The sequence below is a fragment of the Solanum verrucosum genome, unplaced genomic scaffold, assembly GCF_900185275.1.
Source record: "Solanum verrucosum unplaced genomic scaffold, falcon-dt-bn FXZP01000222.1, whole genome shotgun sequence".
Taxonomy (NCBI): domain Eukaryota; kingdom Viridiplantae; phylum Streptophyta; class Magnoliopsida; order Solanales; family Solanaceae; genus Solanum; species Solanum verrucosum.
In genome coordinates, this window is record NW_026020027.1 from 1,095,859 (window position 1) to 1,120,848 (window position 24,990).

Below are 24,990 nucleotides of genomic sequence, written 5' to 3' on the forward strand. Positions count from 1 at the left end.
CATGACCTAATACATATGAAAAGCTGAGGTAATCTTGAATTTTTGTTTCATGACCCAGAAAGAAAAAATTCGGTCATTGAGAAGTATCGTTTACTAGATCGTTACGAATGGATTCTGGTTCATACTTCTCATCAAAAATATAACAGAGCCCCTTGGCTTTCTTGTCACTTAACTCTGCAGGTGTTAGCCCCCTCCTCTTAGGCCTGTCCCCTACTAGAGTTTTTTTTGATGAAGTTGTCCCCTACTACAGTTTGAGCATGTGTAAATTGGGTGTAGTCTGGGGTTTAGCATAGGAGTATGGCTGGCCAGTGGGAATTTCCATGGTTGCATTCCATTGTTTCAAGCTATGTTGTTCGGACTCTTCAAAAATGTTGACGGGTGCGTGTCGGATCCTCCAAAAATAGTGTATTTTTGAAGGATCCGACACGGGTGCGGCAACATTTTTGGAGAGTCTGAGCAACTTAGGTTTCAAGAACATGAACTTCTATAAACAAGTCAAGTGATATGCATGAGGAAATGAATATGGTCTATGAATTCGTATAGCATCCCCTAATTCAGATTTCAGCCTATTCAAAAATGCACTAATGGCTTGATTGAGGTCTAATGTTAACCTAGTCGTGGCTCTATCAAATGCCTCCTGAATCCTGATACCCAATAACACTATCAGTTTGCCTTAAACGCACCAACTCACTCATGGTGTCATCAAATTTAGTACCAAATCTGTCAGACAGGGTATAGATGTGCTCCTCCCAGGTAGGAGAGGGCAGATGACTTTTACTCTGCAAGTAAGCTTGATGCATTGCAGTGCAAGGTCATCGAAATGCAGAGCTGCAATGGTCACCTTCTACTGAGACTGAACCTCATCAAAGGAGAAGAATTGATCCACCATAGACGTGAATCGTGGAGTTGGTTAGGTGATGGTCTTTTGGTACTGGGGTAGATAGAAGTGGTTCACATTAGGTGGGATGTGGGTCATTTGTGGAAGGTTTGTGACACAATTGGGATTGAAGAGAGTCTGTAATTGGGGAATTTGACGAGGAAGAGATCTCGTAGTGAACTGTGCTTGCATGGTTGAGGCAAAGGCTAAATTGAGTTGGATTTGCCAGAATTAGGTAGGAACTGAATGGGTTCAGCTGATGAGATGGACCTCTCGATGTCGGAGTACTCACCGTGGGTATGTTAAATAGTGGAGGAGGTAGAAACGAAGGTAGAGGAGGAGCTGAGATCATAATACCTGGTATAGCTAGTGGTCTGACGGTGGGTCAATAAATTTCTTATGAGAATCTCATCGGTGGTACTGATCTCTTCCCTTGATCGGGGTCCTTGCCATTCTCAATCGCCCTATTCAGCTCTGAAAAAGACTTCTCATTCACCAACTCCGTCTGATTTTGTAGAGCAGCAACATTAGCCATGTCAATGGCCCTTTTTTGTAGAGCAGCAACATTAGCCATGTCAATGGCCAATCGTATGAGAACTTCCCTAATTTCAATTGACATAGATGAATTCCCACAGTGCTGGAAAGTGCTCTGATACCACTGATACAAATTACGCTAATACTAGAGAAAAACATTTGAAGAAGATAAAGAGTATTACGAAGAAGCAAAAACAGAATAATTATTCAATGCCGCCTTCTTCACTGCTTCTGGTTACTGACAGACTGAGGGACTAATCGTGAAAGAGAACTAATATAGGGACTATTATGTATAGACAATAAAATAAAATAGGGGGTCTAATAGTTAACTGGGAACTTGATGAACCCACAATACAGCCCATATCATATCAGACTACAACTATTTGATGGTCAATATCTGCAAATCTCAAAACTTATGAGCCACCAAATCATTTTTTATATTTATCACTGAATTTAATATTGAGTTGACAAAAAAGAAAGTAGATGTTCCATCTATCTATGAACATATAAAACGACCTAATTAACATTGGTCATTGCTCTATGTTGAAAATACAAGAGAAAGAGAAAAAAGGCTCACATCTCAAAATTATGTTGGCACAACTTCAACAGCATCAGATGACATCTGCAACATATACAGTCCAAAGACGATAACCAGCAATACCAATTGTATCAAAAAATAGGAACAATACTTGCGGACTCCCTTCCGCAGCTCCAGTGTTTTATTAGTGCTGGCTACATTATCACAGTAATTGTCCAAGGTTTCAACCTGCGACTTGTGCATTGCAACCTTTGTTTCTGAATCTCCGAGCTTCTTTACCATCTGTGCTTGTTCGGTAGCTAATATTTTTTGTTCTTCCATGAGAGTAACTTGATCAACTGCTGCAGCTTTCCACTTTTGGATGGTTCTTGATATTACTAAATACTCAAGTTCAGCTTCAATCTTCTGCCTAAAGAGGCCCTCAAGCTCTTTTTCAATGTCCCCACTACTCTGGTGCAAGTCATTTCCTGTTTTCTTTTCTTCCTTCTCTGCGTTACTACTTAAGATGGCTTCCAGTTCAGCAACTCTGGCTTCCTTTAACTTAATCAAGTCTGCTTCATCATTAAGCTTGTTTTGCAATAGTATAACATTCTGCTTTAAGCTGACCACTTCAGACTCCAACGAGTTAAATGAATGTTGCACACCATTACTGGGTTGTGACTGTTCAGATGTGTTTGGTCCAGGAAAATCTGTGTCACCTGAACTGAAATCTGAAATAATACCAACATCCTGAACAGAGTGGTCAATGACATCATCTTCTATTCTAATTTCTTTCCATTTCTGAATTTCTGCAGAGAAAAGCATGTAAGCTAATTAATATCAGATAATAGGTATTAAATGGAGTAACTGATTTCTTCGTTATATTATGGGTTAAAGGGTAGATATAGATTGATGAAGTCAAAGGCACGGAGAAGGTCCAGAAGATACATGTAAACAAAGTGACTGAAGAGCTAAAGAAACAAAAACTAAAAGAGGTCTAAAGAGCTCAAGAACGGCACGAGATAATCATCCCAATCTGCATGCCTTACTGCATTTTACTATTATGTTTTTGGTGTAATCAGTTATACTCAAATGATACTGTCTCTATAATTGATGTTTTAGACTCAATTTAGCCATAGAGCAGTAAGAATTTGGGGCTTTTGTATATAAGGTTTCAGTACAACCCATGTACTGTTTTGTGATATAATACAACCTTACCAAGTTCAAAAAAAAAAACAAAGGCAGGGCAAGGTTAACGACAAAAACAAAAGCAAAACATTGGTCCTTCTGCTTTACACTGCAGCCATTCATAGAAAAAGAGGCCAATAAGTCTTTCACCAATATAAAATCCCTTGGGTTCATTAGAAAGTCAGAACAATATTTACTAGAATCAGCTAACCATTTGCTATATCGAGAGTTTAGGTCGGATTTAAGTTTAATCTGTTTGCTCCAAGGAGTATAGGATACTCTTATCATATTGCAGAAAGAGATCAGGTGTAGCCATTCTTGCAATTTACTTAACCCTTCCTCATTACAGTATTTGATATAGTATTATGAGACTTCTGAGACAATTTTTTCATTTTCCCTCATGATTTTACTTCTCCATCTTCTTGACTGTTCTGCTGCGTTGCAATTGATACAAACCCAAAAACAGCCTAACCCTCCAGATACTCTTTCTATTCTGGAGTTCCTACTTTTATTACCAATCATCACAGGAATATTTGTAGAAACAGAAAACTGTAACAAGAAAATATTCCGAGGCATTTAAAAATCCTTGTATTTTTTATCAGGACCTTTTCTTACCCAAATTACTCCTCAACTTCGGCTGAATAAAACCTGTAGTTTTAAGTCCTAAGTCAACCACTACACCTTCTAACTCCCTATATTCCAAAGAAACATTGTTGGCTATTCATGCCTTAAATTGGCCAGAATTATCTCTCCTCCACAACCTTTTTTATCGTCAAAAGAAGAACAAAACATGTTAATTACTGCCAGTGCAAATGCACATCCTGGTGCTTAAACTACATATCTTGAGCAAGCCAACAATAACAAAATAATAAATAGTAACACATTTATCCACCTTCAATGTTGCAGTATCAGAATTTACCATAACAAATAGATATCAACTTTTCAAAGAGTATAACCAACATTTCATGATAAAAAAAAAAGAAGCATAACCAACATTTGTTGTACTAGCTACGAACAAAGTTAAAGGATTATTTTAGGCAAACTGAAGAACTTAATGGTATTGTTTCAATAACCTTTTCTCTTTTTGACATAATCTTGATTCTTGAAGCAATAAATGCATCATGGCGAATACCAATAGAACACACTCAAATCCTTCTATTATGTACATAGCCATTAAGATTACCAATACTACATCAGATCGGATTTCATGACTTGCTGTCACCTCTTCCTGCAGCAATGCCAGTCCTAAATTCTTGGGCATGACAACCAAATGAAGTTCAAATTTTGGGGGAAGGAGGGACGCATCCAGGTCGGGGGGTGTGGGGACGTCACACATAACTATGCAATGACAGCAACCGTTCTTATCCTTCTTTGAATTCGGAATAAACTTCAAACCAAAAAAGAAATCCGTTTCATACAATATGCTGAAGACGTCAAGCAGAAAATAAAAGGCATAATTAAAACCCAAAAAAAATACATACTAGAATAAGTTCAAAATTGTATACTTCAATGAAAACTGAAGATCTACCTCTTTCAAGATTTTCCTGAGCAGCTTGAAGGGTGAAGATAGACTCCAGCAGCGGATCATGATCTGTGGACAACCCCTGATACTCACTCCTCTCTTCTTTAACCTCCCAGGTGGATTCAGCGCCTAGATCTTCTTGAGTTTCACACTCCTTACCATTTCTTCGGTCTAGAGCAGTCTGAAGTTCCTCGCAGAATGGTCTTTCTCTGGTGAGAACTTCATCACTGAATTGTCCATCATTATTCACTGAGCTTCCACCTTTCGTACCATTACTTGTTGCATGATTATTACTCTGCGTGGGTAGAAAATTGGAGCTTTGTGAGTCAGATTCCATGCTTGAATGAGAGTTTTCCTTCTCGATTTTGACCCTTTCTCCTCTAGGCTTTTTACTAGTTTCAGCCTGACCCTTTCCCCGATGAGATTGCTGAGCTGAAGTACCCATCTTCCCACTCAGAGTCCTCTGCCCATTCTTAACAGGCACATAACCATGGAAGATAGGTGCTTCGTACCTTGACTTTGGAACACTGGCTGCAGACGAAGACCTACTACTCCGATCCTCACTATTGTCCGAGTCTGTTCCACCAAAAAATATAGGCTGAATCGCCAACCCAGAATTACCAATAAGACCAAAGCCATCAACAAGAACATCAGGGCTACTCAATAGTGCATTTACTGAAGAAACAGATCCATCACTATTTCGGATTGTTCCAGCAGACAAATGTACAGGTTTTGCTGAGTTTGCAGCAGAGCTTGACAAACCACGCTTCAACAACTTAGCACTGTCTGTGTTACTGTCCTCATCCTTGTGTGCTTCCCGCCTGATCCTCCTCCATTTCTTCAAGCCAAATCCTTTAGCTGTTGGTGAGGATTTCACTGAGGGAGGTGAACCCACTGGGTCTGCAGTTTCAATACCTTTACCTTTAGACTCATCTAAAATAGGGGCATTGTTATTAATAACACTGGACCCATTGCTTTCAACCTTGTTCCGATCAGGATCATCCAAATCTTGAAGTGTGGTGGTCATCGCTTCATCGTCTTCCACAAACTAAAGCTCCAAACTTTGACCAATCAAGTTCAATTACAGCATAAAGTCCAGCGCTTTAGCCTTTTAGACAACATAAAGAAGAAGAATAACTCAGATCAAGATCAAGAATTCACTTACATAACTTGGATAAATTCCAGTTAAAAATCACATATTACCCGATCATTACACTAACAGCAACAAACTAATTGGATTCAGCTAAACGAATCATCAATATCAATTATATTCAATTTGGAACCAAAAATGAATCCACTAAATTGATAATGAACTCAATAGACAAATAAAAGTTGGGAAAGCGACAGAACACAACATAAACAGACAGTCCAATATAAGCAGATTTAACTGCACTCATAGTTAAATGAAAAAAACTGAAAGGAAGAAGAACTCAGATCAAGATCGAAAATAAACAAACAACCATCATTCCAGTTCATGAAAACTGAAAATCTATCAAAACTCACTATAAACTGAATTACACAGCTTGAGTAAAAATTCCAGCTAAAAACACCCATATTTACGAAAATTAAATTTCTTACAGTAACAACAGCAATAAACTAATTGGATTCAGCTAAATGAATCGATTATGCTCAATTTGGAACCAAAAATGAATTCGTAAATTTGTGAAGCTATATAAAAAGAATACGAAATCGTTCATACCTTTTCCTCCATGATCGATGGATTTGCAGAGAAATGAGATGGAATTGAAGAATATGGAAACCTTAGATTTGGTGTGGATTCAGAAATTTATAGCCACAAAATTGCTACAACTGGTAATTTGGGGAAGACGACTTGAAGAAGAGTGGGGTAGATCGGGTCGGGTTGGGAGTTGTTAATAATACGTAATTAATTTTTTTTCCAATGATTTAATTATTAATTATTATATGAACTATAGGAAGAAGTTGACAACATTAATAAAAAAAAATTTAATTTACTACTTACATGACATAAGATTAAAAATTTGGGGGATAGTTTATGTTTGTGACGGGATTTGATAATTTATGACGTACGTCTAATTCACCACATCACAAGTTACACTTTTATCACTAGCTATTAATGATGCAATATTTGAAATTTCAATGAATAATAAACTCACTTATTTATCATTTTCCACTTAAATTTATAACTTGGTGTTTAAAATTCATAATGTGTAAAACTAATAGTCACAATACATGCTCTAATTAAGTACAACATCACAAGTTACACTTTTACCACTAGGAAAGGTCGATATAAATAGTGCACGATTTGAAATCTCAATAAATGATAAATTTATCCTTTTTCACTTGAATATCAAACGTTTTATTTGTTACAATGTTCGACAACTCATAGCGTAAATCAGACCCACACGTCACAAGTAACGCTTTTACCGCTAAACCAAAGTGCAAAGCACCAATGTGACCGTTTCATAAACAACATTGTTTGGTACAAATGTGACAATTTCTATAACATGCTCATTTTCAATTATTGTTTTCATTTGCTATTACATAACGGTAGCCAAAATCTAAAACGTTAGTTTAACTTATTATATCAATCAATGATACAAAAATAAAATAAAAAGATATCACATCAAAAGTTCAAAATTTGAATTCCTGAAACTCTTATCAGTTTTGTAAAAATTTAACAAAACCAATTTAATTTAATTGGTTAAAAATCTATTCTTTGTACTTATTTTTAATAATAAATTCTTTGACACAAATAAAAAAATCGAGCTAAAGTTGTTAGTCCACATGAACTATTTCTTGTAGTATAATGATCAATGAACTGAGTTGAGAATCACGCAAGTCTCAAATATAAATTCTATAATTTCTTTTCATTTGTTCAAAACTTAAGTCAAAAGCATCACGTATATATATTGATGGGAGGTAAAAATGTAGTAGGTATACTACTAAAATTAAACGAAATACGTGCAAGCTATCAGAGACATGACGATTATAATAAAAGGATATGGATAGAACGTGGGAGAGCCAAGAAGATAAGAGACCAAAGTGGGGTAAAGTAGTGTGCTGATGATGTGGAAACCCACATGACGCAGTGTTTTGAGGGGGAAAAAATGGAAAATGACACTGCAGAAATAACTAAGTGAAGGTCAATTATTGATGGAATCTTCTTTGTGTGAGCAAATAATTAGGCACTTTGCCAGAGTACTTGACAGAGAAACATGTTGCATTAAATTGTTGTAGTCAAATACTGCTGCTAATTTTTTCGAAAACAGTCTCTCTATCTCCGCATAATAAGAGTAAGATCTACACATAATCTTCTTTGAACCTCACACATAACCCGATAGTAAATTTAAATAATTATATTTATACAATTTTGTATATAAAATCCTTGACTTAGAGTTTGATTTTCTACTTTTATTTTTTATCGTCTCAAACACTTGATTATTCTACAGTGTAAAAGTATTTGTTTTTGAGCAAGATATAACTTGTGAACTCATGTGCATGGTTCATTTGGTTTGTCATCTTGTTTCTAAGTGATTTTCAATGTTTTTTTTGTGTCAAATCTTAACGGTTGAACCGATAACCAAACCGATAACGATCAAAAACCGATAAACCAATGACCGATAAGCCAATATCTCAATGGTTCTATAACGGTTTAGCATCTCTACAAACCGATAACCAATAAGCCAAATCGATAAACATCAAAACCGAACCGACCGATACGCAGCCCTAGTGAGAAGTCTCTCCTAAATCAACTTGACAAGGCCTGTTTCACCAAATTTGTACCCCATGATGGGTTACATAATTACATTGAAATTTGAAGGAAAGAAATGCTAGTGATTTAGAAGACATGAAGGATAATGTGTAGTTAATCTTAAACACCAAGTGTATATTTTAGCTAGTTTTTGGTGCAACTTTGCCTCGGCAAATATATTAGACATGGAGACCATAATTGACTTCTATACAACAACATACCTAGTATTGTCCCACACATGGGGTCTGGGGAGGGTAAGATGTATGCAGACCTTACCCTACCTTCGTGGGGTAAGAAGGTTGTTCCCGATAGTCCCTCGGAGAGTGACTTTCTATACACACTATAAAGTTATCTTTAGTGTACTATTCACCAGCATTTCCTTTTGCTGCTTCTCATCAATAGTGCACTCACATTACCTATCCAAAAAAAAAAGTTCCTGAAACATATTTTTCTACTACTTGGCGGAAGTGTTGCATTTGCCACATTTTCATTTCATACTAAAAAAACGAACATTTCTTCTTGTCCATATACCACATCTTCCTTGAAGCTCCACTTCCAGTGAAAATCCACCCCCACCCCCACCCCCAAACCATTATAAGATTGTTTCTCCACTTAAATACCAGGCTTCGATTTGCATGGTGTGGGACTTGAACTTGCGACCTAAGCCACAAATCCTCCATCTTTTGCCACTCGAGCTAGGCATTGGGGGCGTGAATCCACTATTTTACCTCAACCATTATTAAACAAATGAAACTTACACACTGATTTGATTATCCAACAATGTTTCTCACATCTCAGACTTTAGGCCCATTTCTAGATAGGATTTTGAAAATTTTACAATTGGCTTCACAATGGAACTGGCACTGTGAGTTCCACGAACAAAACCTGTTATTTAGCATTCAACTTTGCCTCCATGGCTCCTAACACTCTACTAATTCTTCCCATAGCATAGAAAACCTCATCATCAAAAATAAAAAAAAGGTGCAAGAGATGAGCTGTTTTACATAAAATACAAACACAAGTCATTATTCTTGAGAAGATTGTATGAACTACTTGTGGAAGACATCCACAATCAAAGAGAAGTTCAACTTTATAGGAAGGTAATACAATGAGAGGCTGCAGCAGCAAAAGAGAACAGAAACAAAAAAGAAGAGGGGGCTTTTCAAAGATATATGTGATTCAATGACCAATCAAATCCCAAAGATTTGCTCATACAAATTTGACTCAACAAACAAGCAAGTATGCATAATCAACAGGATAAAATGTTCTGAGGAACATGTGATGATGTTTAAATGTACATACACGAGTTCAAGATTTAAAGATTCTAGCTTGATCAAATTTCAATGAGTGGAGGTTTTATTTGTCAAGAAGCATAAAGGACATAAGAGGTTAAAAAGAAGAAAACAAAGGTGTGGTACAACCACAGGTTACAATACAAAGTACAGAGTACAGACCCTTTTTGTTAACTCTATGTATACTTCAACAGCCAACAGGTTTCAAGGAGCAGAATCATTGTTGTAGTTTTGGTTTAAATTAAAAACAACTAAACCACACAGTTGTTTCATGGTTACAATTTTCGTCTGACAGAGATAGGCTTCAATTTGGTTTCTCAAAAGTTTCCATCAACTGAACCAAGTTATTGTATGCGAAAGCACTGCTATAAATCTTCCAGTTTAGCTTTTCAATCCCGCAAGGAGGTGGTAATCCTTTTTCCAATTCAAACAAGAGGTGAAACAGAAATGAGTTACAAAAAAAAAACACTGCTGCCTAACTTCAAACAAGAGGGAGAGGGAGGGGGAAAGGAATACATCATCAGCTAGAAACAAGCAAGATTTTGCGTAAGGCATACAAAGTTACAAAGTTGCACTACTAAAGAGCTAGTTTTGAGAACTGACATTAGGCATAAAGAAAACATTGTGATAATACATCAGCCCCAGGAGTTTGATATAGTGGTAACAGCGCAGTGCGTGATGTGTGGGTTAGGCACACATCACGGGTTCAAAACTTGCCACAGACAAAAGCCTAGAATTTAAGTGGAGAAGAGTAGAGAGCAACCCATTATCCACCTGAGTTTCGAACCATGCGCCACTGAACCTTGGGATTTCTTGGTTATCAAAATAAATACATCTCAAGAAAACCTGGATCGTAGCACCTCAAAATGGCTTTCCAAATTCTTGTGCCGGCTGCTCCCAGGGTGACAGAAAACCTACAGCAAATACATTCAGAATGATCAGAGAAGAAAGAAGACCTCAGATACCTAGTATCTTAATTCTCACCCATCAAAAGGGATGGGCAGAAAAGTGCAGACATTTTTGTATGTGCTTATAGCCAAGTAGCAGAACGTGAATCTGGTGGTAAGAAAAAGTACAATAGTATCTCAAAGAATGAAGCCCTGATAAGTACGGCAAGCCACTTGATCAACATAATGAAATTAACGTAATGGGCTATCTTTATCAAAGGAACATGGTTTCATTTTTTTAAAATAGATCAAAGGAACATGATTTCATAATATACATACTCAGAATCAAATGAATGATGACTGCATTAATGCATGGACAGATGCGCACACACACAGAGGGCATTGCATTCAGAGACAACTCAATAACTAAGTTCAGATCAAAAAGTGTTGCTAAGAAGATCTTTAACATACTTATCGGAATTTCTCCCAAGGACATATATATTGAATCATCGTCACCAAGCATGCCCTGAAGGAAAAAGAAAAATAATTAAGAAAATATACAAATAGGTGTTCTCAAAACATTCAACAGGAGGTTAACATATTAAATTGTAAGTGAAACAGAGAAGAACAATAGTAAATGGACTTATTAAATGCATTACAAATATCACTGCAAAGATTCCCTATGAGAACTGTGGCACTAGAGTACCTCTCCATTATGTAGTCCATTGTGGAGGCCCATATCATTGTGCAAAGAATCCATATCTGCTGGTAAAGGAGGACAGTTTGCTATATCATTCCCAAGTAATTCTGAAATCATAAGTCCATAACCATCCTGAGCGTGGGGTATATTGTTGGTACTATGTGCATTATCAGAAAAGCCATCTGTTCCAGTGAATACTACTTCAGACCTGTGTAAGACATTCAACAATTAGAAAAGAACCGATGCAAGCAAAGCAAAGCAGATCAGGTACAACCATTTTATGGAAAACTTTTGTTAAAAAAAGTTAATAATAATCCTAATAATACAAACTCTATAAATCAGCTAAATCAACACGAAGATGAAATCAGTAATCGATTCAACAAAATGAAACTTACGCAAAAGAAAAAGTGATGTAAAAGGACAAGTAAATTAGAGGTGTAACTTACTTTCTCTCAGGGTTATTGAAAGCTTTCTCTTCTTGTTCAGAATCATTTTCCAAATCAATCACCTCAACATCTCTCCCATCAAAGCTAGATTTAGCATAGTTACTTGTTATATCAGAGTTACTACTCATGGTGAGATGAATATCAACTGGTGCTTCTTGTTTTACACCTTCAGTAATCAACGGGAAGATATGAACAGGATCAGCATCATGGTTCTCATTCACATCAGAAGCTTCCATAAGATTGAGATCAAAAGCCTTAAAGGAACTGGGCAAAAGTGGTTTTTCCGTGAAGTCACTACCCAGCCTCGCATCGCCCTCAGGTATCATAGAAATGTCTACCAATCTCTTCTCCTCAGATGGAAATATTAACGGCTCGCTATGTGATCTCCTCGGTTCCTGTGAAATCTGCTGCTTTTCCATTGAATTAGAATGGTACAGAAAGACATCTGAGAAAGTACTTGTTAATGAAGCCAATTCTCTAGGTCTCTTAGTTCCTCCTCCCTTACAATCATCATTGTCATCCAGTTCTCGTTTCTGACCTCTTCCCATGTCTATAGAACTGCAAGTTTCAATTTCAGTTAGTCCCTCTATTTTCTCTTCCTCCCTCGTTAACTTACTTCCAGGAAAGGATGAAGAGTTTGTCTCATTTAACTGCTTATTGGCATAAGTAAGACATGGTTCTTCCTCGGTGGACTGCGGTTTCAGTTTGTCAGAATCAAGGCTTTTCACATCACGGTTTTGATCTGATAAAATGACACCAGGGGAAGCATCCACAGGGATGTCTTGGGAATGCACTTCAGTTTCTTTAGGGATATCACTCTCATGAGCATCCTCATCTTCAGAATCATGACAAACCTTCAAACCTCTGTTTGCCAATGAAGAACGTGTTCTCGTCGGAACCTTCTCAAACCTGCATAAGCTAAGTAAATCATTATCAGTCATGCTGGTCTGGTTATGTTCTTGGCTGAACAACTTGACTTCTATATCCTCGTTAACACCTATTTTCTCCAACCCATCAGTACTGTTGGCAAGATTAACAGGATCAGCTTTTTCTTCCAACATTCCAATGTCTGCAGACTTCTTTGGTTCAGGTTCACCATCTGATGGGAGATCATTTCCAGTGTTTATGGGACCTGTCTCTTTACCTGAATCTCCCAGGGCAGATTTTGGATCACAGCACATCGACTCCTCCGCACTCTCTATATCTGGATTTTGTTTACCAGGAAGGGAACTAGGTAGCATCACATTACTATCTTTAGCCACTTGCTGTTCATCTCTATCACGTGGGAAAGCTTCATCTTGACTATTCACATCGGGGTAGGCCCTGGCTCTATCTAACGACCCAGTCCTTTGCAATTCTCGATTGAACTCAGAGCTGTAACTTCGAAAGGACTCGTTTCTTCTCCTTCCTCTCATATAATTTCTTGAACCCACGGGTTCATATTCATCAGAAAACCTTCTCCTACCAGGACCCACATCACTCTCCATACGTGAAAGAGTTGATGTCTGACCTTCATCAATATCTTGTTGCTTAAATCCCTGAAAATTTCCAACTGGGCTCTTTAGGCTACCATTTGGCAATTTCCCTGAAAGAGCATTCGGTGGTAGCAACCCCTTGGAAACAAGATACTCAGCTGCTAACCGTCCAGCTTCCATGAAAATGTCGTTCCCATGCGAAGGCTGCTGAAATCCAAACTGCCTCGACTGTCCCCGGCCATATCCACCTCGGTTATAGTTTCTGTACTCCGAATTATGCAATCCACGACCTCTCCCTGATCCATCGGGTGAAACCCGCGAGGCAGTAGCCACACCACCCATTCCCATTGAACTAGTCTTATACCCACCTACCGGACTCCGATGCCTAGCATGCATTTTAAAAAGAATAGACACTCTTAACTTCTACAAAAAGAGGTTTCTGACTTTCCCAAATCCAGAAAAAAGTTCAAAATAGTTCAATTCTTCACCAATACAATCAATACTGAACACAGTTTGGCTCCTGAAATACTAATTTCTCCAGAAAAAAAAACACCTCCCCTATTGACAAACAATAACAATAATCCGAATAACTCCCACATGAAATTTCAAGCTAAACACCAATTGCAGTATCTATAAAAAACCCTTTTTCACAATGGTAATATTTCTTCTAAATTCATGGTTCATTAATAAACCCTAAAATCAAACACACAGTAGTCCAAAATTCATTTCATCTCAACAGATCTGATAAATCGAATCAATTTTTTACCTCTTTTTAGAAAACGAATCAACTGGTAATTCTCGAGTTTTAGGGTTTCAGATCCATTTCAAATCATCATCAATCGCACCACTCCTCCTCCACATTTCCATCAATGAAACTACTCTACACATAAATTTACTTAGAAATCCATCAAATTTAACACAGATTATGCTTTTTCAATTTGAAAATTCTGATCTGCTCAATGAAATTCGAGCTGTACTGGGATTTGAGTCATTCACAAGTCTTGTAGATTGGACTATCGAAAGCAATAGAAGGGCAAATGGAGCTAAAGGGAGTCCAATTTATGCATTTTGCGATGATTTTTTTTTACGAGAGAAATGTGATGGTTGATATTGTTATAGTGTTAAAGATATGGGACCATAAGAGATATTGTTAATTTGTTATGGACTTATAGTGTCAAGAAAATATAGACCATAAGATTTTTTGGAACACAAAGAAGAAATGTAATAGGATTTTTTGGAAAACAAAGAAGAAATGTAATAGGATTTTTTAGAAAACAAAGAAGAAAATTAATAGGATTTTTTTAGCTCCATTTAAGCTAATTTTTTTGTTTTTATTCCAGGAGAAACTATCTAATTATACAGATATTTCTATCATATTTATTGATCTTCTCCATAGTTTAAAATAATTATATTTTATCTCATTAATAAATAATTTTATACCAGATTTCAAGTCATATATATCTATTATATACATTTTTTTTGCAACCACATATAGTGAAACAGGGAGAGAGGTAAGCGAGAACAAAAGGAAAGCTAGCGGGATTTGTCTTTTATCCCATCTCGCTCGCTAGTCACTACTCTAATATCTCGCTCATGTATTTGGTATCGCAAATACACGTGAATCACATCGGACATATATGTGATGTGATTCGCATGTATCTGGATACCAAATCTGCGAGCGAGATATGAGAATGGTAAGCGAAATTTGTCTATGTATCTCAGATACATGTGAATCCATTTTGATACAATATATCTATAACAAATTACACATAATATTAACTTCATGTATCTCAAGATATATTTATCTAGACACTCCAAATTTTAATAGAATTCATAATATTACAAATTAGTGTATATCTAAATAATTGGCTCATTAAACTAGAGAGATTTTTATGAGTTGCTATCTTTTATTTTGTGTGTTTTAATTTAACTAAGTATAAAATTCTAAAAGATAAGATTTTGGATTTTATGATCTAAAAATATATGTGCATATAATATTCTAAAAACAAACTTTTGAATTATGTATTTTAAACATGACATTTTACTTTTATAAAAACACATTTTAAAAGTAAAATACATGCTTACTCTGTCATAATATTAATTCTTCATATTTTTTCTTTACACGTCTCTTAAGAAGTCATAAATAAGAATGTTAGTTTTATTAATTTATCTTTCAGTTTTTTATTTTAACTTTACAAACTTATTTACATGTTCAAATAATTAATAATAAGGATAGAATGAAAAAATTAGTAATCTTATCTTGATATGTAAATTAATAAATAATTTGAAAAGACTATTTTAATAATATGAACAACTAATATGGAACAAATAAAATATTTGTTAAAACATGATTAGAGTAGTCCTCATAATCATGCTTGATTGTGTCTGTATATTTACATAGTTGAATAGTTTTAAAATGAAAGTTAATTTTAAAAACTGTGTAGTTACTGGACTAACACAATCACTATTCTATTATTTTTTTTAAATAGTTTAAAATAAACAAAAACATTTGAGGGGATTTTTTGAAATATGACTTACTGTGAGATATTTAATTTCATATCTTTCGCTCCTTCATGATAAAATATCTCTTTACCTTCAAAGTAGAGATAGAATATGTGTATACGCTATTTTTTTCATATTTTTCGTTATAGTTTTTGTTATTCTATTAGTATTAAACAAGATAGAAACACTATTTAGTAATTTATTTATAACATAATTTTATATGAATATTATCATCCTTTAGAGCTCAACATCTCGTCTTATTTGCTTTTATTAAGATTAATACATTTGATTATAAATGCAAATCTTAGTGTCAAAATTGCATTAAAATTTAGATATTTGAATATAAATATACGTGTGAATATTGAGACATTGTTTTAAGATCTACCTATTGAATAACTAAGACTACTTATTTTATATCAACACTTACTAATTACTAAATTAATAAAATCTCATATTACTAATAAAAAGTATTTGAGATCGGTGTTGGTAGAAGCTAGTATTGACAATTATCGATTAGTTAATTGTGATGGTTATGAATAGTAGTTAATGGTAATAATAACCAACATTAATAATTAATTGTAGTTGTTAATGGTGATAATTAACGATGTCGAATGATAATTGTGATAGTAAATGGAGTAATGATGATTGTTTACAACACTTGTCAGTAATAATTGATAGTTGTTAATAATAATGATGGTAAGATTGTTAGTCAATAATGATGATTGGTGGGATTGATAATTTCATTTCAGAATAGTGGGTGATAATGGCGCGCATAGGCAAAAAATAAATAGAGTAATTATAAACTTTCATTTTTATATAAGTTTTTGAATAGATATCGTAATGACATTTAAACCTCCTTATAAATTTAAATTTCAGATTTACCTAAACTTATTGAGGTAATAAATAAAATATCACATTTAATAATTATGATCATAATATTTTTTTTTTTTTAGAAGTGTAAATAAATGAAGCAGAGACTCAGACCAAAAAAGAAGGTATGAATGGCCTTAAAATTGTTATAAAGGGCAAAATTAAACATTTGTAAACATTTGGGGGAAATTTGAATATTTTTTCCCAAAAAAGAACAAAATTAATAGCGGCAAAAAAGATTTGGCGTTCGTTAGCCAATAAGCTCAGCCTTCACCATCACCGACACCGGCAAGTTAGCGATTCCACCGGAGTTTGACCATCGGATTTCCGATACCGATCTCCGGCACCTCATTAGTCTCGTTTCCTGTAAAACTTCCTGAATGCGTGTTGCCGAAACGAAGATATTGCTCAGAAAATACTCTTCGAAGAGTATTCATCGATCTATATAAGGAGGATGACATTGTGAGAAAGGCTTGTGGAGATGTCAGGAGGAGAGTATAGTGATCGCAATGTGCTGTTGCGTTCGAATTCATCGGCGTCGGATGGAGATTTAGAAGGTCAGTTTCCGCATAGGACTGGTAATAAAGGCATTACTGATCTGTTGAAGCGATTGGATCGAGGATTTTCGAATAGAAGACTATCGAGTGTAAAGCGGTCTGATAGGGATCAACCGTCATCTTCTGATCACGGTGTTTCTTCTAGCGTTACTGGTGACTGTAGAGATGATGAGATTCTCGGCAATAGTGCCCCGCCGGAGTGGGCATTGCTGCTTGTTGGATGTCTACTTGGCCTCGCTACTGGCCTTTGTGTTGCGGGTTTTAATCGTGGGGTTAGTCAGGATTCTTTTAGTTTTCATTGTGTTGTGATTATTATTAGTTTAGTTTCGAATTCCATGCTCAGAGAACCTTTAATTTAGCTTAAAAGACAAATAATTTACTGGTACCGAAACAAAATGTGTTGGAAGTGAAATTGGATATAAAGGATTCAGTCAGCTGATCCAGACTAGTTTTTGGTTGAGGCTTTGTTGATTGATAGATTAAGTTCGAGCAACAGTGAAAAAGGCGAGAGCTTTTTATGTTCTATAGCTTTCTGAACTTCTTTCAGGAATTATCTAATGTCATTGATTTAGTTATGTCTGAGCAAGTGAGGGAGATTTTGTAAAACTGTCATTAGATAGTTGCTACTGAAGGGGAAGGGCAGACGGTGAACTGCTCTGTGATGAAAAGCTGCACATTGAATGTCAAAGGACACCTCTTGTTTATCTATTTTTTGTTGGGGTTGAAGGTTATCAGTTGTAGATGATTTTAATGTGCTGACACATTTTTTAGTGACTTAAGCTGCTTTCTATTTGGGGGAACAGGGATACAGAAGACAAATTTAATAATATTGTGTCTTGTAATGTCTGTCCACGTTCATGCCAAATAAAGGTGAAGAATCTTGGCTGTTTTAGTTAAACTGTATTTCTGATGCTGTTTTGATGATAGACCAGTAGTTTGAACTGTAGTGCTTCTCAGACATTGAATGACAATGAGGATATTTGTTAGGTGCATGTAGTACATGAGTGGGCTTGGGCTGGTACTCCCAATGAGGGAGCTGCTTGGCTCCGTTTGCAAAGGCTAGCTGACACATGGCATCGGATACTTCTAATACCAGTCCTCGGTGGAGTTATTGTGGGCATGCTGCATGGTCTGCTTGAGATATTGGACCAAATAACACAATCCAGTTCTTCTCAGGGACAAGGGTTTGATTTGTTAGCTGGAGTCTTCCCTACTGTAAAGGCTATTCAGGCTGCTGTGACTTTGGGAACTGGTTGTTCTTTAGGTCCTGAAGGCCCCAGTGTAGATATAGGTAAATCTTGTGCCTATGGATGTTCAATGATGATGGAAAACAACCGAGAAAGGCGAATAGCTCTTGTCGCAGCTGGTGCAGCAGCTGGAATTGCTTCAGGTATCTTGCTGCTCATTGAGAATTATCTGTAAATGTCGGATTTTGTTGCATAGTTTCCATGTTTGAAAGCTTTTTATGGATGATTATTTCTTTTAATTGCAAAATTATCATGTTTGGAAGGTTGTGTAGTCCTCTCACTTGTTCAAGTGACAATATGAGGATCAGAAACACAAATCTTACTTGGTTTCCTTGTAAAAAAAAGGAAGCAGTTTAAACAGGAATTTTGTGATCCGAATGGTGAAAAAGATAGAAAACTGAGCTTTCTTCTCTTGTCCCATTATTCATCTTAAGCGAACAATCGTATTACAGGAGTTTTGTTGGTATACAAGGTGTAGGAAATGACTGTGCCAAACTGCAAAAAATTGTAGCAAATGAGTGCCAAACTGCAAAAAATTGTAGCAAATGAATGTGCCAAACTGCAAAAGTTTGTCATGTGTATTGGGGAATTCAGATCCTCTTCTTTAAGCTGTGATATAAACTCATTTGACTTGTTTCATGCATTCATAGTATTCAAGCAATGACACACCCTCTTATGCTGATTGCAAATGGACACATGTGCTTTAGAACTATGCAGATATGTACAGATGCAGATTTGTCTTGTTATCACTACTGTTTTTAGGCCCTATGCTCTCACACTTTTCACACTCTTGAACAAGCACTAATAAGCTTCACATGATCTGATAAAAAAAGGGATAGTATTTCTTTTGCAGAATATATCTATGTTACTGCACTTTCTGAACCTGTTCTCGTGGGGCTCTTAGTGGTGTCGTTTAAACTTTCTCTGCTGCTAAATATGCAGGTTCTATTGGCTGATTATAATCATTGGGAGACTAGACTTGCCTATTATGTTTGTGTATATCTCAATCACATGCTTACATGTGAGTATTTATCTGTAAAAGATACACTGTGTGTATGTGCTTTATCATGGAGGGGATTTTAGATTACAAGGTTTAAGGGCAGCCTTGTCGTCTTTGATTTTGAATTTTTGTCCAGATTGAATGAAAGATTTGTCTCTCTGCATCTTTTGCAGGAGTTCTCCTCAACTGGTGTATGAATATTCAAGATTTAAGTTCTTTTGTGTTGCAGGTTTCAATGCAGCAGTCGCTGGCTGTTTTTTTGCAATTGAAACAGTTTTAAGGCCACTTCGTGCAGAAAACTCACCTCCATTTACAACTGCAATGATCATATTGGCTTCTGTCATATCATCTACTGTTTCAAATGCTGTCCTTGGAGAGAAACAGGCTTTCACTGTGCCCACGTATGATATGAGATCTGCTGCTGGTATTTGATCTGATTCTAGTTTAATTTATTGTGGGCAAAACATTAGCTCATGGGGCACCACTGTTCACTTTCTTGTCAATTACCAATATTTATGTGAATATACATTCTTTTATCAATTGACGTACTTCTCTTCCCTAGTGTTTCTGTTTGTGTTTACTCCTTTGGATGGAAGTATTTGTAATTAGTGATTTTGACATGCAATACGTGGTCCCTGGTTGTTTTTCCGCTTTCTGCTCTTTCTTTGCTGTTTCTCTTATGATAGTTTCTCTCTGTTTTTGATTGTTCATACTTACTGGTTGTCTTTCACATGCTAGTTTTTACTAACAATGGCAGGGACAAACATTTTTTGCTGCCGTTCTCTGATTTCTCATTTGTTTAACAATTAAAATAGGTATATTCCTGTATTGTTGCTGTCAAGCATGGATCACATAGCTCTTAATAACGCCTCTATGTGATTCAGGATTATTTTGATTTAACATATATGTATTCTCCACATTGGTCATCAAGATTCTGCTCAGGAATTAACTCTTTTTCTTTCCTGAACTGGGTTTCTCAGATGTTCTATTATGGTAAAGTTGTCTGCCGATTCTTTCTGTGAGATGAACTTGGATAAAGGGATAATTGTTTAGATAATTTTACATTGTTTTGGGATGTACAAAGGGGGGAGAAGGCTTTAATTATCTAGATGGAATGTGCCTTGATGCTTTCATAGATTAAACTTAGTTTTGATTGTCACTTTATTCACCCAAGATTTCTTCCTGAATACTAAACTGCGTCCCCTTAACAGAGCTACCTTTATATCTAATACTGGGGATGCTGTGTGGAGCAGTAAGTGTGGTGTTTACTCGACTAGTTGCCTGGTTCTCTAAAGCATTTCAGTTCCTAAAGGAAAAGTTTGGACTTTCTGATGTTGTCTGCCCTGCTTTGGGTGGTTTAGGAGCGGGAGTAATAGCTCTTAGATATCCTGGAATTCTTTATTGGGGTTTCACTAATGTTGATGAAATTCTACATACTGGTAAGACTGCATCTGCACCTGGAATCTGGTTGCTAGCTCAACTAGCAGCTGCAAAAGTTGTGGCCACTGCTCTATGCAAAGGTTCTGGTCTTGTTGGTGGTCTGTATGCACCAAGTTTAATGATAGGTGCTGCTGTGGGTGCTGTATTTGGAGGTTCAGCTGGGGAACTGATCAATTCAGCTATTCCAGGAACTACTGCTATTGCTCAGCCGCAGGCATACGCTCTGGTCAGATTGTCTACTTTTACATCTTGCAAGTAAATAATTTCTAGACATGATTAAACTTCAGAAAGTAACTCTTTATAATTATGTGAACAATGCAGGTGGGAATGGCTGCTACATTGGCATCAGTTTGTTCAGTGCCTTTGACTTCAGTTCTTCTTTTGTTTGAGTTGACAAAAGATTATAGAATATTGCTTCCCCTCATGGTTAGTCCTACTGTCCAACGATTTACAAGCTCTAGTGGGTGTCAATGCGCATGTAAATTTGATGTTGTTCAGTCAATTATGTAAAAAACCTTTTGTATATGGTAATTGTGTACCTTGTGCTTAATTGAAGCATTCTCTTAGGTGATTATTATTTTAATTAATAACACTTATGTAAAATTCGTTGGGAGTAACTTATCCAACAAAGGAAGTTTTTGGAATTTATCAAAAAACATTGTTAAAGGATAATCAATTGTCTAAAAGATTTCTCAAATGATATTTGTAGTTACATTTTAAGAGCTCTTTTTAGTCATTAGACATAATAGTAAGTTGTATCCCAACACCCATAGCAATATCATTATTCGTGCCCCTAGATTCTAAATTTTAGGTGACCCTGAATCCGTCTCCTAGATCCATATGTGTGTTGGATGCTTTGTACCTTAGTCCATGTAACAGGTCGAGAAAGATGATTAAAAGATAGAATTCTTCTTCACTCCTGTCATCTTCTTCTTTTTTTTGGGTGGGTAAGGTGGGGTGGGGGTATCACTTATTGCACCTAAGTTGCTGAGGTTCTCTAACAGTAACTGGACCCGTTGTCTTTAAATTGCAGTATTCTACCAGACCATCTGATTGTCTGGTCGAGTGAACTTTTGTTTTTCTTTGTTTGATCTGTCTGTATTTGGTTATTCCTATGTTATTTTTGAGTGAAATTACAGTGCTGTTGACATGATGATTGGAATAAACACACATTTTTAATGATGTGAACAGGGTGCTGTTGGACTGGCAATTTGGGTGCCCTCTGTAACCATTCAGGCAAAGGAAGTGGAGGCATCAGACACCAAGTATGTGTCAAAAGGATACTCTGTCCTTTCGCCAGATGATGAGAAGAATGAGGGGAGTGACTGGAGGCACATGGGTGATAGCAATGACTTGGAACTAAGTGTGATTGGATATCGTAGCAGTCATGAATCTCTTGATGAAGGCTTAATTCTGGAAGATCTAAAGGTATGATCTTTAACTTTCTGCCTCTGGTATGTGACAAAGTTCTCCTCTTATAGGTTTTTACTCTTTTTTTTCTTCTGTTGAACTATCATTTCATCTTGGTCCTTCTGTTATTCTAAACTGTTTCTGTCAATGACCAGGTTTCTCAGGCTATGTTAAATGATTATTTGAAGGTCTCTCCAAACCAAACTGTGAAAGAAGCATTAGAATGCATGCATGATGGTCGTCAGAGTTTTGTTATTGTGGTTAATGCTGAAGATTATGTGGAAGGAATTTTAACATATGGTGACATTAAACGCAGTTTGTTTAACAACTCAGGGGATTCTTCCAACAGGGATTTGGCACTTAAAAATGTACGCATCTGTTGAGTGCCACCATAAATAAGTTTCTTTTGGTTCTCAGTATGCAAGTTCCTTTTCAATTAACTCTGTTTTCTCCTCTTTCATTATGTAATCTTTGTTTCTTGGTTTCTCTCTTTAATAGCTTTATTGATTTCTTTAACCTGTCTACAGGCAGATACTTGTCCTGTTTCCTCGATTTGCACAAGAGGGATAAACTATCGTGGGCAAGAATGTGGACTTCTAACTTGTTATCCTGATACCGACCTAGCAATTGCTAAGCAGATAATGGTGGCCAAAGGAATCAAACAATTGCCTGTGATCAAGCGTGGTGGAGACTTGAAAGGAGAAAGAAAGCACAAAATTATAGCTATTCTGCATTATGAGTCAATCAAAGAGTCTATCAGGTGTTGCTTCTTCTATCTGTAATTTACCTGATGTGTCTTATTGTGTGTTCCCTCATGTAATCCAGCATTTTAAAATAGGATAAATTACACTAAACACCCTGTAATATGACTCAGTTTCAGATACATCCCTTGTATTTTAAAATCAAACACCTACACCCCCTATACTATGAAAATCATACGCTTACAGTTGGTTTTAAAAAACAAGGGGTTATCCGAAACTAAATCATATTATATGTTTGGTTCTATGCAATATTTGATTAAGGTAAAGTTGTTATTTGATGTATATTAAGAAAATGAAAAAAAGATAATCGATTTCTGGACTTTTTCTTTCCTTAATTTAAAATATTCTTTAGCAGTTTTTCCCTAGGGAATGTAAAGAATGGTAACATGCCTACTACAATGACTTTGTGTTCTGGAAGTCCAACTGACATTTTTGTGTTACGTGAGAGATAAACTACCAACTTGCAATAAATAGAAAAGTGGCATTGAAGATGTGAACTAACTGATAGAGTTCCTCCAGTATTTGATGAAATATGGCTTAAAACTATAGTATGAATAGTGTGTAGAACACCTTTGAAACGTTATGAGGCTAGGCTCTGGGGAAAAACAACTACTGCGCTGTCTTGCCTGCTTTTATTTTGGATGAACTTGTTTTTCTTGGAAGAAGAGAAGTTGGCCGCAAACATTGTAGTATTATTGAGATTGTGGATGAACTTTTTATGATTTATGCTCTAGTTCCAATGGTGATACATCTATCTTTCCTCGTATTTGTGTATCTTGCAATAAATGACTAAGAGAACACAAGATACGAGGTATCAATCTAGCGATTACAAATGTAAATCTCCATTTGATTAGAAGCTATTAATTTGTATCCTTAGGCATTTTCTGATCATTATAATTCCCACAGGAATGAAATCAGTCGCCGAAAGTCAGTATACCAGCAGAGAGAAGAAGACAATGACAAGCAGATGGTGACAAATGGTCATTAATTATCGAGAGGGACCGAGTATGACAAGCAAGCTTCAATAATTGATTCTTGTTTGTTGATGAGTTTGAGCATCAGCTGGTTATGCAATATGACTGCACAGTTGTTTCTGCTCATAATTTTGGTTTGAGTTCCCTTCAATACTTTATAGACTCCATAGCATACCCTATTTAAATCTTATTGTTATTTTTTTTGGGTTTGATTTGTATTAGATATAGTTGTCAATAAGTTTACCTGTGTAGTCCAATACCTCGTATTTGTACATGAATTTTACTCTATAGTTTTAGATGCCAATATAAGGCGAATGATAGTAGATATAGATAGAGTTTTGAAGGAAAAATTTATTCATTATTAATGAAAAAACTTCCAATCATTTGTGTTTATGAGACAATTTAATTGCCAAGAGTTCTAATGTTTTGGCTATATTTTCCTTTTCTCATTGACTATGCCATTATGTGCACCCTATATCATCCTCATCTCAGGACTCCTTTATCAATATTATGTATGTTAGTTTACAGCAATTATGTATCCAATGTAATTTTTAATGTGTGTTTTGGGGAGAGTAGAGTGTGCACATGATCCTATCCTTATCTTGTGGAAGTAGAAATGTTGTTTTTTTGACGGAAAAGGGTCAAAAATGCCTCTGAACTATGTGAAATAGACCACTTATACCCTCTGTTACATTTTGAGCTCAAAAATACCCTCACTCTTATCTCTAGAGACCACAAATACCCCTCAAAAGTTAACAACCCAAATTTTTAATGACATGGCAAGCCATGTGTGACTGATCCTTCCACCTAAGCTGCCAACTAGGATTACCACTAACTTTTTTTAAAAATCTAAATCTCCTAAAATTGTATTAATCCAACAAAAAAAACAAGAACAAAGTTAATATTATCGAGCCGTAAATTTTCCCTCATACATACAGAAGATACAGGTATGTCATACAAAAAATCATCCTATCAAGTTAGATATATTATATATTACTCCCTCCGTCCCATTTTATGTGGCAACATTTGACCGGGCACGGAGTTTAAGAAATAAATGA

General features: G+C 36.0%; 3 protein-coding genes across 3 annotated transcripts; 1 reads left to right on the forward strand and 2 right to left on the reverse strand.

Annotated features, from left to right (window-relative positions):
- Positions 1–1,832: 1,832 nt before the first annotated feature.
- On the reverse strand, positions 1,833–6,481 carry LOC125821223 (WPP domain-interacting protein 1-like). The gene is made up of 3 exons (XM_049500642.1): positions 6,338–6,481; positions 4,645–5,746; positions 1,833–2,737 (listed from the first exon to the last, which is right to left on the reverse strand). Exons 2-3 carry the CDS (start codon positions 5,663–5,665, stop codon positions 1,998–2,000), a joined length of 1,761 nt encoding a protein of 586 aa, XP_049356599.1. The 5' UTR covers positions 5,666–5,746; positions 6,338–6,481; the 3' UTR covers positions 1,833–1,997.
- Positions 6,482–10,120: 3,639 nt separating this feature from the next.
- On the reverse strand, positions 10,121–13,603 carry LOC125821214 (uncharacterized protein At4g26450). Its single transcript, XM_049500633.1, has 4 exons — positions 11,697–13,603; positions 11,257–11,458; positions 11,022–11,076; positions 10,121–10,577 (listed from the first exon to the last, which is right to left on the reverse strand). Exons 1-4 carry the CDS (start codon positions 13,565–13,567, stop codon positions 10,525–10,527), a joined length of 2,181 nt encoding a protein of 726 aa, XP_049356590.1. The 5' UTR covers positions 13,568–13,603; the 3' UTR covers positions 10,121–10,524.
- A 3,289-nt stretch (positions 13,604–16,892) lies between these two features.
- On the forward strand, positions 16,893–24,263 carry LOC125821212 (chloride channel protein CLC-f-like). Its single transcript, XM_049500632.1, has 9 exons — positions 16,893–17,372; positions 18,088–18,490; positions 19,577–19,771; positions 20,559–21,013; positions 21,109–21,213; positions 21,979–22,215; positions 22,353–22,565; positions 22,725–22,957; positions 23,865–24,263. The coding sequence occupies exons 1-9, from the start codon at positions 17,025–17,027 to the stop codon at positions 23,944–23,946; spliced, it is 2,271 nt and encodes a 756-aa protein (XP_049356589.1). The 5' UTR covers positions 16,893–17,024; the 3' UTR covers positions 23,947–24,263.
- The last annotated feature ends 727 nt before the right edge of the window (positions 24,264–24,990 follow it).

What these genes read in the sequence shown, in the direction of transcription:
- LOC125821212 (XM_049500632.1), top strand. Translation starts at nt 17,025, where the DNA reads ATGTCAGGAGGAGAGTATAGTGATCGCAATGTGCTGTTGCGTTCGAAT. An exon ending in AGCAGCTGGAATTGCTTCAG is followed by an intron (nt 18,491 to 19,576) that starts GTATCTTGCTGC and finishes TTTGTGTTGCAG; the next exon opens with GTTTCAATGCAGCAGTCGCT. An exon ending in AGCCGCAGGCATACGCTCTG is followed by an intron (nt 21,014 to 21,108) that starts GTCAGATTGTCT and finishes TGAACAATGCAG; the next exon opens with GTGGGAATGGCTGCTACATT.
- LOC125821214 (XM_049500633.1), bottom strand. Translation starts at nt 13,567, where the DNA reads ATGCATGCTAGGCATCGGAGTCCGGTAGGTGGGTATAAGACTAGTTCA. An exon ending in TTCAATAACCCTGAGAGAAA is followed by an intron (nt 11,459 to 11,696) that starts GTAAGTTACACC and finishes TGTCTTACACAG; the next exon opens with GTCTGAAGTAGTATTCACTG. An exon ending in ATGGACTACATAATGGAGAG is followed by an intron (nt 11,077 to 11,256) that starts GTACTCTAGTGC and finishes TTTTTCCTTCAG; the next exon opens with GGCATGCTTGGTGACGATGA.
- LOC125821223 (XM_049500642.1), bottom strand. Translation starts at nt 5,665, where the DNA reads ATGACCACCACACTTCAAGATTTGGATGATCCTGATCGGAACAAGGTT. An exon ending in TCAGGAAAATCTTGAAAGAG is followed by an intron (nt 2,738 to 4,644) that starts GTAGATCTTCAG and finishes TTTTCTCTGCAG; the next exon opens with AAATTCAGAAATGGAAAGAA.